The sequence below is a fragment of the Amblyraja radiata genome, chromosome 7 (genome assembly GCF_010909765.2).
Source record: "Amblyraja radiata isolate CabotCenter1 chromosome 7, sAmbRad1.1.pri, whole genome shotgun sequence".
NCBI classification, from domain to species: Eukaryota; Metazoa; Chordata; class Chondrichthyes; order Rajiformes; family Rajidae; genus Amblyraja; species Amblyraja radiata.
In genome coordinates, this window is record NC_045962.1 from 2,305,873 (window position 1) to 2,319,669 (window position 13,797).

Genomic DNA, 13,797 nt, shown 5'->3' on the forward strand with positions numbered 1-13,797 from the left:
CAGTTTTGGTGCAAAATATAATAATAATTTGCTTTCTAAATATTTACTTGAGATCATGTATAAGTAACATCAAGTTGATTTTTTGCTGTAAGATTTAAAATAAAAATCACCTAATATCAATTAATATCCTGTGAATAAATAAATATATTTCCCTGGTTTACGAACTATATTTTCTCTGCATTCTAGCTCATTTGAAGCACTTAACAGATTTGATGGATCACTTAATAGATTTGATTAATGTAGCACTCATTTGAAAAATCTACTTCAGAGATTCTGCTTCTACTACCAGGGAGATTATGGACAGTGAAATCTCGAACAAAAAGGGGAAAGCTGCCAGAGAAAATTAGTGGGTGAAGGCAAATGAACGGTCAACATTCTGGGCCGAGACATTTCATCTGGACTAGTGAAGTACAAATGAAGAGTTTTAACCCTAAACATCAACTGTCCAATTCCCTCTGCAAATGCTGCTTGATCTACTGTTCCTCCAGCTCTCTTTTTTAAAACTAATGTTAAGATAAGGGTTATTCTAATCTAGAGTCTAAAAATAATAGCCACAATTAAAATAGGGTTTTCAACTAAAATATTCTGATTCGCAAATTACAAGCAAATACTAATGAGAAAATTGTACAAAATTTGTTTGACATATTTTTGTACTTAACAAAGCAGTGGCATAAGCTAGTATCATGTCAAATCATGGATACAACAGGTTTGGAGGCATAGGGACCAAACACAGGAAGGTGGCATTAGTGTAGCTGGGACATGTTGGCCGGTGTGGGCAAGTTGGGCTGAAGGACCTGTTTCCACACTGTATCACTCTATGACTCTACGTATGTCAATCTGGAGCCCTCAGTGAAGGAGAGATTCAGTATTGTTCTAAAGGACTGATGTAAATATTCAGTAAGATAAAGATTCACAGTCACTGATAACATCAGCAAGCTAAATTAATGTCACACAGCATTTAGGCAAAACTGCAAAGACTTGACATCATTAGTGTGCAAAACTGACAACACCTCATGACCACACATACACAGTACTATCCTGAAGCAGTCATCGGTAATGAAAAGGTTAAATGCTTTTAAATATATAAAAGACATATAATGGAATCCTGGAACAGGTTATAGCTTATATTTCATCTCAAGCAGGCCTTTTTCAGTGGATTGATAAGAGAGAGAGAGACAAGCCAGGCTTGCTCAGGTTGCTGTGTACTGAGACAATGACCGATGCCTTTGACATGCGTCTACCAATTGATGAGAGAGAGAAGCCCAGACTTGTCTCAGTGATGTATATTGAGACAATGACCGATGCCTTTGAAATGTCTTGTCTTGAAATTACCAACTGATAAGATGCCTTTGAAATGTGTCTACTAATTGACAAGAGACAAGCTCAGATGCATCCTGTGGTAATGTGTATTGACTGTATCTCTGACCATGATTAACATCTTTGGAATGTGACTGTGACAAACACAATATAAAATATCATGCAATTCTTTGTTAATTGAAGTGGTGACAGGAGAGTCAAGTGTCTGTGTTGCTTACTTGACTGGAGTATCCCCGTCACTTCGATCGGCCGATGATCAGTAAAGTTTGGGTTGGTCTACCTAACCTTTTTGTGAGTTGCCTGTTTATTAAGAAGTGAACCTTAACAGTGAACTATGCCACACAAATACGATCAATGAATTAACCTGAATACCAAATACATACCATTCTTGCTGTATGAACTAATGAAAATACTAAGGCTGACTGAATAAAGTGCACCCTGGTTTTAATGGCATAAAAGGTCAACATCTCCTGCTCAGAAAAGTTCATTTCTTCACAATGCCATGGGTGTTAAGTGTTTAAGTGTTAAAGATATTTAATTTCCGCTTGTTCTGTCATGTTATTTTTCTAAAATGATTACCACTAATTGGTTTGCCCTATGAATCATTCAATCTGACTCTCAGGCTGAAGAAAGATCTCGACCAGAAACGTCACCATTCTTTCTCTCCAGAGATGCTGCCTGTCTCGCTGAGTTACTCCAGCATTTTGTATCTATCTTCGGTGTATAACCAGCTTCTGCAGTTCCTTCCTACATTGCTCAAATTAATTGATGACTTAACTACTCATGGATACCACACGGACATTGAGCTGACTTGTGATTACTGTTTACTATCGGTTCATTATCAGTGGTATCCTACTTGAAACTTGCCTTGACGCCAACTCGTACAAACTGCACAGAAGATAGATACAAAATGCTGGAGTAACTCAGTGGGATGGGCAGCATCTCTGGAGAGAAGGAATGGGCGATGTTTCGGGACAAAGAAGGGTCTTCGTCCCCAGTCTGAAGAAGGGTCTTGACCTGAAACTTCACCCATTTCTTCTCTCCAGAGATGCTGCCTGTCCCACTGAGTTACTCCAGTAATTTGTGTCCATCTTCAGTTTAAACCAGCATCTGCAGTTCCTTCCTATACATTTCGTATAACTGCACTCTGAGACAAGTTGGAGGTTCAGTTGCCTCAAGTGAGTTCAACAAGGAAGCAAAAATGCAATGACCTTTATTTATTCAGTTGGGAAAAAAAAGCACAATTTCAAGCTTTGTTATCTGGCAAGCAGAAATGTAAAGCAGCAGTTTCTAGTGCAGTGTACAAGGTGAAAATGGAGGGAAACCATAGCTCCGTGGTCAATCAAAGAGTATAAAATGAAGCTGAAAAAGGGTGCAAGTGATAAAGGTAGTAATAATAACAGAGGAGAGAGACAAGCTAAATTATATTTGAGTCTGAAGAAGGGTCTTGACCCAAAACGTCCCATTCCTTCTCTCCAGAGATTCTGCCTGTCCTGCATTTTGTGTCTATCTTCGGTTTAAACCAGCATCTGCAGTTCCTTCCTACATACTAAATTTTACCATCTGGGTCAGAAAAAAAAAACAGCGTGACCAAAAACATAGAATAAAAATTTGACAACTGGCAAAAAAGTGAATCCAAAAGTTTTTGGCAGGCAAATTAATCCTAAAAGCGTTGCTGGAGCAGTAGAAAGGCTGATTTAAGAACTTAAATGAAATCTACCACTGAAGGCAGAAAGCATGCCTGCATCACCAGAGCAGCATGTGGATGGGTGTTTACTAAGCAAGAGGGCATTACTAAAACTGCAGGAGACCAGTTCAGGATATTGGATACAACAAAATTAAAGGAGAGGTGCCAGAATGCTGACAGCATTTGAAGTACTGAATCAGATGCATTCTACATTATGAAACAAGAATATAATTTCAGAAGAGGATAAAGCTGCTGCCTGAAGATCAGTCGGCTTAATCCCAATGACAGAAAAGCTTTACAATTCAATAAAGGAGAAAATTAATAGCCAAATTTATTTGCAGGCCAAAAAACCCCATTAAAACCAATTGTCACTGGCATACTTGGAAGACTGAATTCACAAGTGAATTTCACCTATGAACTTTATTAGTACAAAATATGTAATTACATTCAACTTCATTGTCTGCACCACACTTTTCAGATGAGTGGCAGAAACAAAACTGATTTACTAAAAACTCAAACTCCACTGAGAAACAAAATGTTTATGATTTATTCTGGTATAATATAAGCTTCAATAAATGTATGTTACTTCTACCTTCATTAGTGGCTTCCATACTGTATGGTCCTGAAAACTAGTCCGAAGCTGTTGTACCGACCTGGACAGACTGTGCAAACATCTAGAAATGGAAATTGGGAAAATATACAAATCTTCGTAAAAATACAGATGTGATCGTCCTTCTGTACAGGAACAAAGATGATCAAATGTTCAAAACCAGTGATTAAAGGGAGACAAAAATGCTGGAGAAACTCAGCGGGTGAGGCAGCATCAATGGAGCGAAGGATAGATAAAGCGCTCCATAGATGCTGCCTCACCCGCTGAGTTTCTCCAGCATTTTTGTCTACCTTCGATTTTTTCCAGCATCTGCAGTTCCTTCTTAAACAAAACCAGTGATTAAGTCAGTTATAGAAGACGTACTTCTGATAATATTTGAAGTAGCCAAACCAAACTATTTATTAAAAACGATGATGGTCCTCAGTAGGAGGTCTGGTTTGGCAGACAAGTCAAACAGACATTTGCATTCTTCATTTATGAAGAAGGATATATTTTTAAATTGTTCAGAGAAAACTAAATATTAATGAAGAGGGGAAAACATAATAATTTAGAAACATTTACAGGGATGAATTGACACAAATCATCATATCTAGATGAAACAAGAACTGTGGGAAGCATTTATTTCAATTACCTAAATCACCTGCATTTGGAGACAGAATGAGAGGACGGGGAGTAGAAACAAATCTTACTACTTAATTAAAGAGTTATGAAAACATCGAAGTGCAGAAAAGCAAGGGTAACAGCAGACTGCAAATAATACACCAAGGATGGAGCAAATGTGCTATATTTTATGTGTTAATAATTAATCATTATTTCTAAAATCTACTTAATCATCTTTTAATAATTTATTTCAATTTTAATATTTTCTTAAATGACACGGTTGAGATGTCAGCACCTGAAGTTTGGCTGCAGAGAGTCATTAAGGTATGTCCTTTCCTGGACCAAATGAGTGAATGCAAGCAGAGAGCACAAAGGGTCGCATTGAGCAGTCACCGGGTCCAGCAAGATCAGCCCAATATTGCATTAAAGTAGGACATTGTTTGGGAATCTAAATGAAAGGACATATTTCCAAACTGCCAGTTGATATCCAGAAGATTATTTTCCAAAGATGATGCAAAAAAAATGGGAAAGAATCAAAACAAAGTCATCCACTCATCAAAAAAACATACATGACTTTGGGAAGTAAGGAATAAGAAGTGGAGGATAGAAAATGGTCAATTGAAATTAAAAGGAGAGTAGATGTGCAACCAGAACCAGCAGAGAAAATAAATGAAGACGAATGATCTCCATCCCAAAATAAAATTGTCCATTGAACATTTATGGTACTAATCATGAGAGAGAGTTACAGCACTGAAAGATCACAAGGTCACAAGGAAAATTAAGGCTCTTCTGTCAAGCCAATCTACAAGTCTACATATAAACTCAACAATAGCCCTCCTCATAGTGAACAAATTGAAAGCATGACCACAGAGTTGTCAAACTTTCATTCTAATCATTTTTTGATTAATTATTCAATCACAAAACAATAATTTGCTTCATATTTCCCAATCAAATAAAAGTAATATCAACATTTACATTGTAGGACAGTATACAAGGACATAACAAGTGTTATGGTTAACAGACCTTCAATCAATTCTTCAATGTTGTAAATGCAAATGCTTAAAATGCAAATTCATGATCAACTACATGCTAATCAACTAACTGTATCACAAATTTGTTTTTGTTTTTAAATTAATTCCACGTTTATCATTCATCCACATTATCATAGGTTGATTATTAAAAGTTCAGTATCTAATGATGCATTTAAACTTTTGGACAGGTGAGTTTCAATATTCCATACCTGACAGCAGCTAACCGCACTTTGATACTAGACTCAGCTAAGCCAGTCACAATTCGGTCCATCATATTCTCAGTCTCAATTATCTAGAACAAAAAGTTAATAGCAACATAAATAACCAACAGGATATGTGACTGGAGAAATCCACTGAGGCAAAATTAAATTTAGCCATTGTACTTTACTAGAAGTTAAATTATTGTAATTGTGGTTAAGCAAAAAGTGACCAAAATTATTCCAAGTGTTTTCATCAATAGATGAAATTATTTCATTTTATACATTGATAACAGAAACTCACATGGCCTAAAGAAGAAAAAGAAAAGAGGTAATCTGTGCCAATCCTTTAACCACACGTTGGGGTCCATTTTATTGTGTTTAACATCACTTGGGACCATCGATTGCAACATTATTTTCTGCACCACCCTAAAGTTTTGCTCTCCATTTAAAAGATCACAAATGAGTGATGGTATATGAACACATTGATATGTTCTGTATTCATGCCTACTATATTCTGTTGTGCCGAAGCAAAGCAAGAATTTCATTGTCCTATCTGGGACACATGACAATAAATTCTCTTGACTTGACTTGACTTAAATCTTTCGGCACCCAAAAGTCAAGACATGATTTTTCTTCATCAGCAGCAGTAGCTGTTTTTACAATGATCTGTGTTTGTGAGAGGCTCTCGTGCAATGACAACATTGCCTGCTCCTGGGTTTGGTCATTTGATAAACAAAGTAGAGATTGCATTATTCTGATTAGCAATTTATTGCAAATCCTTTTTATAACAGCTCAAGGAAATGATTTAAAAATGGATTAAAAAAATTATAGTATTTTTGATTTCATAACCAACATATTTATTCTCAAAATGAGATCAAAGTGAAGCATCTCTGGATTAAAACACCTTTCTGCAAACCCTTTTGTACCTGGGGAGGGGTGGACTCACAAAACAATCAAATAAAGATAGAATTATTGGGTGACTTGCAAAGTTTTTAGGTTAGTTTAGTTTAGAGATACAGCACGAAAACAGGCACTTCGACCCACCGAGTCCGCATCGACCAGCGATCCCCGCACATTAACACTATCCTACACACACTAGGGACAATTTTTACATTTACCAAGCCAATTAACCTACAAACCTGTATGTCTTTGGCATGTGGGAGGAAACCGAAGATCTCGGAGAAAACCCACGCAGGTCGCAGGGAGAATGTACAAACTCCGTACAGACACCACCCATAGTCGGGATCGAACTCCGATGCTGCATTCGCTGTAAGGCAGCAACTCTACCGCTGCGCCACCGTGTCGCACTAGTTAAGTTACAAACGTTAGGCAACCTTACATAGAAAATGGGTGCAGGAGTAGGCCATACGGCCCTTCAAGCCAGCACCGCCATTCAATATGATAATGTCTGATCATCCAAAACCCGTTCCAGCTTTCTCCCCTTACCCCTTGATTCCGCTAGCCGTAAGAGCTCTATCTAAATCTCTTTTGAATGCATCCAGTGAATCGGCCTCCACAGCCTCCACTACCTTATGAGGCAGAGAATTCCACAAATTCACAACTCTCTATGTGAAAAAGCTTTTCCTCATCTCAGTTGTAAATGGCCTACCCCTTATTCTTAAACTGTGGCCCCTGGTTCTGGACTCCCCCAGCATCAGGAACATGTTTCCTGCATCCAGCGTGTTCAATCCCTTAAGAATTTTATATGTTTCTATAAGATCCACTCTCATCCTTCTAACCCAGGTTCACAAAATCCATCCCAGGTTTACAAAAAGCCAGATTCTGTGTAATCTTGATGTGTGAGCTGAGTTATTCTCTCAATTATTCCACAGCTTTCTCAGCACATGCTATTTGAGATGCATAACTCTGCCCCCTCTCCTGACCTGCCTGAATCGTTGTGTGGGAAGGAACTGCAGATGCTGGTTCACACCGAAGATAGACACAAAATGCTGGAGTAACTCATCAGGACAGGCAGCATCTCTGGATAGAAAGAATGGATGAGTTTTCGGATCGAGACCCTTCTTCAGACTGAGACTTCAGACTCTCAGTCTGAAGAAGGGTCTCGACCCAAAACGTCACTTATTCCTTCTCGCCAGAGATGCTGCCTGTCCCACTGAGTTACACCAGCATTTTGTGTCTGTCTGATTCATTGTTACCCATGTGCACAGTGGCCTATACTGACCTGGCAGCACAACCACATCTTGAAATTTTTAAAATAATTTGCATTTAACTCACTGCATGAACTTTCCTGATCCTATCCTCCACAAGTCCAGACTCTACAACCCTTCAACAACTCTTTTCATCCAATGCTCCCCCCACATCCCCAATTAACATCACTTCACACATGCTGCCTGTGCTTTAGCTGGGAGCATCTACCATCTATAGCCCCTTCTGTTCCTACGTCCTGCAAAACCATGCTGAAAGCTTACTTCACCTGCCCCAACATCTCTTGCATAACTCAATGTCAAATCCATCACATGGAGATCCTGAGGAAACAAATACTTTATTTTTTTTTTTTTTTTTTTTTAAAGAGGCAAAATTAAATCCTGAAATTAAGATTTTATATAACTTGTCTAATATTATCTAATTTATCAATTATCCTTCTCAAAATATAACAATTTTTTCTTATTCTAAGTTCAGCACAAAAATGTGAATTCCCATTTAGGAATACAATTTCCAATACTGCCCATCTCTTGAGAATCAGAGACACTGACACCTGGATTTCACCATCTCATTACAATCTCCAACATCTCTTTCCAGAAATTGGCAGCACATCAGCTTTCAATACATTGTCTCAGGACAATTCTCGCAAGCCCTCCACACTCCATTCCCAATCAAGACTTCAAATAGAATTTTCTTTTCAATACGATTGGAATCTTGAGTATAAAGATAAGGATAAAGTTACGGATCAACCATCTAACCATTAACAACAGGTGGAAGCAGAATCCATTCCTTGAATGGGATTAGAGAAGCACTGGGTTTTTACAATAACCCCGCAGCTTTCATGGTTCTTTGCTGGAGCTAGCTCAGCCACAAGCCAAATTTAAATTCACAGAGAATGGAGAAACAAGGAACTGCAGGTGCAGGTGTACAAAAAGGCAAAAAGTGCCGGAGCATCTCTGCAGGTTAGGCATCATCTCTGGAGAACATAGATAGGTGATGTTTCTGGTTGCGACCCTTCTTCAAACTGTGAATCAACTCTGTGTGACAATCAGTCTTAAAAAGGATCCCAACCGAAAATATCACCTCTCCAAGTTCTCCAGAGAAGCTGCCTGACCCTCCGAGGTACTCCAGCGCTGTGTATCTTAACAAAAAAAATTACTATTTATCAAGCATTGACCTCTGGTTTGCCAGTCGAAAAACAATCACAAGGCTAGTCTATCATTTTAAACCAAGGCAGCAGTATTTTACCCCCAAATATTTCTTCCACCATGTGATTTTAAAAAGAGAATTAATTAATTGCAGGATGTATTCAGCAGTGTTTGTTGCTAAACTTTGCATGTTGTATCTTTCAGGACAGGCCCCTGTTATGCAGAGGAGTGATGAGAATCACTGGAAATTTTTGATTCTTAGGTAGAACAGATTAAACCCAATCCTCAGAGGTATCCTTGACAAAATCAAGGGATATGGGGTTAGTGCAGGCCCTTGGCATTGAAGGAAATAATCAACCATGATCGTATCAAATGATTTGTCAGGCATGGGGCACTTGATTCTATTCCTTTCAATAAAAGTACCAGTTTCAACTCAAATAGTACCACCACTTGAAAAGATTTTATGGACATAGCAGAAAAAGTGCAAAAGCAAACTTCATATTTAGTAATATGTACATCCCTGAAAAGCTGAATGAAAATCCATAAATTATAACAAATATGGATTCATCAAGTTGTTGGTTAGATTTGTAGTTATGCACAAATTTTATCATTAGCATTGTTTTTTGTTTAAATTTTAAGAGTTATTTTTTAGTAACTAATAGTCTTTATAGTCTTTCTAAATATACACGTTTTTTCAGTGCTCAAAGAAACATACGTTAACATGTCTACATCTTAAAGGTTAAAATGTCTCTTCAAATGCTTGAGACTCACAGTATTTCCATAGTTCAAGCTATTTTTAGTTCTAATTTCCATCAGTTGTATTTTAATTTATCTAATTTCAACATTAAATTAACACCCTTAAACAATCAATTTCATTATAACTAGAAATTCAGTTCAATGGAAACGAGAATGACAGAAAATTATAGTGCTAAATGTGCTGAAGAATGACAACAATAGCTGTAGGAGAATACTCTTAACAAATTCGCACAATGCACTGTTTTCTCGCTAGATAAATTGGAAGGTAAGTTTTTGTTTGCGTGTTTCTCCTTTTCAAAATTGTCTGGAGTCATGATGAGTGAGGAAAGGCCGCATTAATCTACATCTAAATGAGCTCACGTTCTGCGGCAAATTGACTCAAATATTAAAAACTTTGGTGGATATCTCAGATTTCAATATGAAGACAGACAGAAAGTGCAAACTGCATATCTTCACCGAAAAGTGTGTGTACATGTGATTATTAGAAATCCTCCATATTTTGTAGTGGCAAACAGCTTTCAACACTTAATGCTACCATGCTCATGAAAGTGCAATTTGTCTATTATATGCAAGAGCTAATAAAATATAGCAGTGATATAAAAATGGTGTTACAATCCTTATGCTTCTTTTATATGATGACTACTGCTAGGAAGTTCCACAATCTATCAATAACCAGGGCCAGATATGACTCAAGTATTTCCTCTCCCAAAAAAAATCTAAGACTGATTTGCTCCAGTCAGCCTGCATACTGACTGGGTTTAATTACAACATTAGCTTTGATCGAAAGTGAAATTGTCTTACACCGCTGGCATAGTGGCAATATAACTGTAACTTTAAAACACCCTCCACTCAAAGCAGAACTCATTCTCACATTATGTGTAGGAAGGAACTGCAGATGCTGGTTTAAACCAAAGATAGGCACACAAAATGCATCCAGAGCTGCTGCCTGTGATTCCAGCTTTGTGTGTTATTCTCACATTATGATGTGCAGCAGGAGAGAATTATTATGAGCCCTACAGACCTGGAGATGATTTTATTTGTCCCTCAGCTCACAAACATTAGATAGTTTCTCAGTGAACAATCGTTGAAATAACCCAAACATAAGCAGGGCACAAAATTGCAGCTGCTGGGATTATTGTGTAGAAGTGGTATTTGTATTAATTATATTTTATGAATCAAGCATCATCATCGTGTGTGTACTTGACAGCCAAGTAAAGGCACCTGCACCGACAAAGTAATCAAATACTGCAACGACCAACTTTAAATCTGCCAATACAAACGGCTAATAATCACCAATAGTTTCCTGAAATAAACAATCCGTTGTGCTAAATGTGAAAGTTTTTAGTGGAGGATGCCGTACATAACAAGATAAGACAGAACTATTTCTTATTATTGAACTAAGGTTATTTCAAGAGAACCATTTCTTACTGAACTGAGAATAGACTACTGAGCAATTTTGTAATTTTCTGTTGATTTATTGTGCTCTCCATAACCAAATCATTTTGTATTCAATCATTTTTCTGAAAGAATTGCCAAAAACTGGACATTGGCATATCAAAAAGGTATGCCATGCACAGCAAGATGCAACACTGCATAGAAATTTAGTGGCATTTGCTGTAAAAAGAATGTTTTGCAAACAGGTAGAGCTGTGTAATTATTTGAACAATGACGAGTGATCTTTAATATGCACAGTGACATGCATTTGTCCACGTCCATTGGAATCAACTCCAATAATCCTGCCATGTTTCATTAGGCTGCCATTTTGAATTGGGAGTTCAAATGGTTGACATGATGCTGGATTTCTCAGCCCTGTGTAAATGAAAATGGGACCAGTGGCCAAAATCTGGCGAATTAGAACCATCAAAAAATAGCTCTAATCAATAGCTAATTTTTGGAGCTCCAACAGAGGAAATACGACGGAACTGCAACTCATTTAAATACAATCAAAGGATTATTTTAATGATGCATATACGTCACTTGTGTCTATGTTACAATAATTGTTTTCTATTGTTAATCTTGCTCTGCTGTCATAGTTCTCTGCAAAATATATTATTATTGCACTATATTTGTTATTGATTGAACTTTTTCTTTTTTTTCTCTTCCCTAGTTATGTACAATGTTTACATATTCACATATTCTGTTGTACTGCAGCAAGTAAGAATATCATTGTCCCATCCGGGACATATGACAATAAGACACTCTTGACTTGACTCTTAACCCCTGTTTACTATTCTCCATACTTACCTTAGCCAAATCCAGAAAGCCAATCCCATTTGCCAAGTTGGTCCAGGAGCTGAGTGGCAGCAAGACCTCAAAAGGAGTGGTGTGATGGGTCAGAGCAAGCACTCATACAATTCTTCTGGACCTTCTGACAGTGAGCCATGTCAGGGATGGGGCTTTGCTGGCTGTCAAAATGGTCAATTTTCTTTACAATGTTTCTGAATGTCAAACATTCAAAAACATTTGCAAACTATTAAAAATGAAATTTCCAAAACAAAGCAACCAAAACAAAATTATAAATAATAAAACATGCAGCAAAGCATAATAAAGTCTTAGTTTTCATTTTCTTCCCCATACCCAAAAATCTCCAATCAAATGGATGTCCTCCAATATAATTTAGTTTTGTTTAGAGATACAGCAAGGAAAGAGGCCCTTTGACCCATCGAGTCCATGCCAATCATCGATCACATGTACATTGGTTGCATGTTATCCCAGTTTTGCAACCTACATACCAGGGGCTATCAACAGAAGCCAAATAACCTACAAACCTGCACGTCCATGGAATGTGGGAGGAAACCAGAGCACACGGAGAAAACCCACCTGGTCACAGGGAGAACGTGCAAACTCTGCACAGACAGCACCCGTAGTCAAGTTCGAACCTAGGTCTCTGGCGCTGTGTGGCAGCAGCTCTACTGCACCACTGGGCCGCCTCTAAATCTACAAATAAACGCAGAGAAAGCTCAATGAGCATCTGGCCCTTTGCTGTACTCCATGGGAACTTGAGGAATGAAGAGCATATGGGTAGCGGGTGTCGTAAAATGTACCAGTACTGGGAAGTGGATGGCCACATGACAGCCCTGAAATATACTAGTACTGACACCCAAAGTTCAGGGCGGCGTAAATATTTGTAGTGATTCAATTATGTACAAAATAATTTGAGGTGCCTTAACATTCGGAAGGACAAAGAATACTATTAAAGTTGACTATGAGGACAAATAAATATCCCAGTTTTAGTGGTTAATGAGAGTACAGCAGACAAAAAGAAAATCAGACCCACGGTAAATTAAAAAAAATTCAGATTGGTAAATGAATGCTTCTTAAAAGGATGGTTAACCCTGTGTAGAAAAGCATAATCTTGACGTGTGTGTGCGTGTGCGCGTGTGTTTACAATATTATATATATCATTACATTTATAGTTAAGGAATTGATAGTAATAAACGTCCTGTTACTCAATGGTCAATAGCCCAACAATCCTATTGGCGGATATTCTGAATAAAGGTTATAAATATTTAATGATGTAGAACACGTATTATCTTTTTGATTTTTAATTTCTGTACTTCAAAACATTGAGATTATAGTGTGTTGGCTCTTGGTCTAAACAGAGAGAGCAGATGGCAGCTCTATTTAACATCTCATTTGAAACTCAGCTCCTCTATCAATACAGAAATTCCTCACCATTGCACTAGAGCAGTGCTTCTTAAACTGGTGAATGGTTCACCCAAGCGCGAATGAAATTATTTTGGGGTGATTGAAACTAGAGGAGTGAATGAAGGGCGAATGACTTAATTTATTCAGATATTTTTTTTTCTATACGTAAAAAAGGCATTGCCATTAAAGTGGTTAGTGAGCTCTTATTGTTTTTTAATGGCAGTGGAGCTGGAAATTTGATGTTTTTCTCTCTACCTATGGTTTTCTAATTTCAAAATAGCAGGATATTTCCCAAATTTACTGTAATATGACCTTTTAGGGAAGACCATGGTATTTTGAGCTAGTTTTCCAAGAAACAATGCAGTAATCAAAGCCAAAAAGGGTAGGATTAGGCTGAAGCCCAGTGTTTAGACATTGGAATGGTTTTGTATCATTCTAATAGAATGATTTTCCAACTCCAGTGGTAATTAAACTTTTTTTTTCACTCCTAGTTTTCTTCACATATTTTTAGGATGTTCAACAAGTTGAATTAAATAAACACTTAAGAAATTAGTTAATTTATGTTTTTTGCTCAAGTGGCAAAATAAATTATATATAAAATTATACACAAGATGAAAATTACCAAAAAAACATCAGA

At 37.4% G+C, this 13,797-nt stretch overlaps 1 protein-coding gene across 1 annotated transcript in view; it reads right to left on the minus strand.

The window, feature by feature from the left end:
* Positions 1-13,797, minus strand: part of LOC116975668 (armadillo repeat-containing protein 8-like) — a 36,760-nt gene that overhangs the window by 12,158 nt on the left and 10,805 nt on the right. The window contains exons 3-4 of the mRNA XM_033024994.1: positions 5,455-5,537; positions 3,597-3,678 (exon numbers count right to left, since the gene is read on the minus strand). Of these exons, the coding sequence (XP_032880885.1) occupies positions 3,597-3,678; positions 5,455-5,537 (165 nt within the window). The remainder of the gene's footprint in view (positions 1-3,596; positions 3,679-5,454; positions 5,538-13,797) is intronic.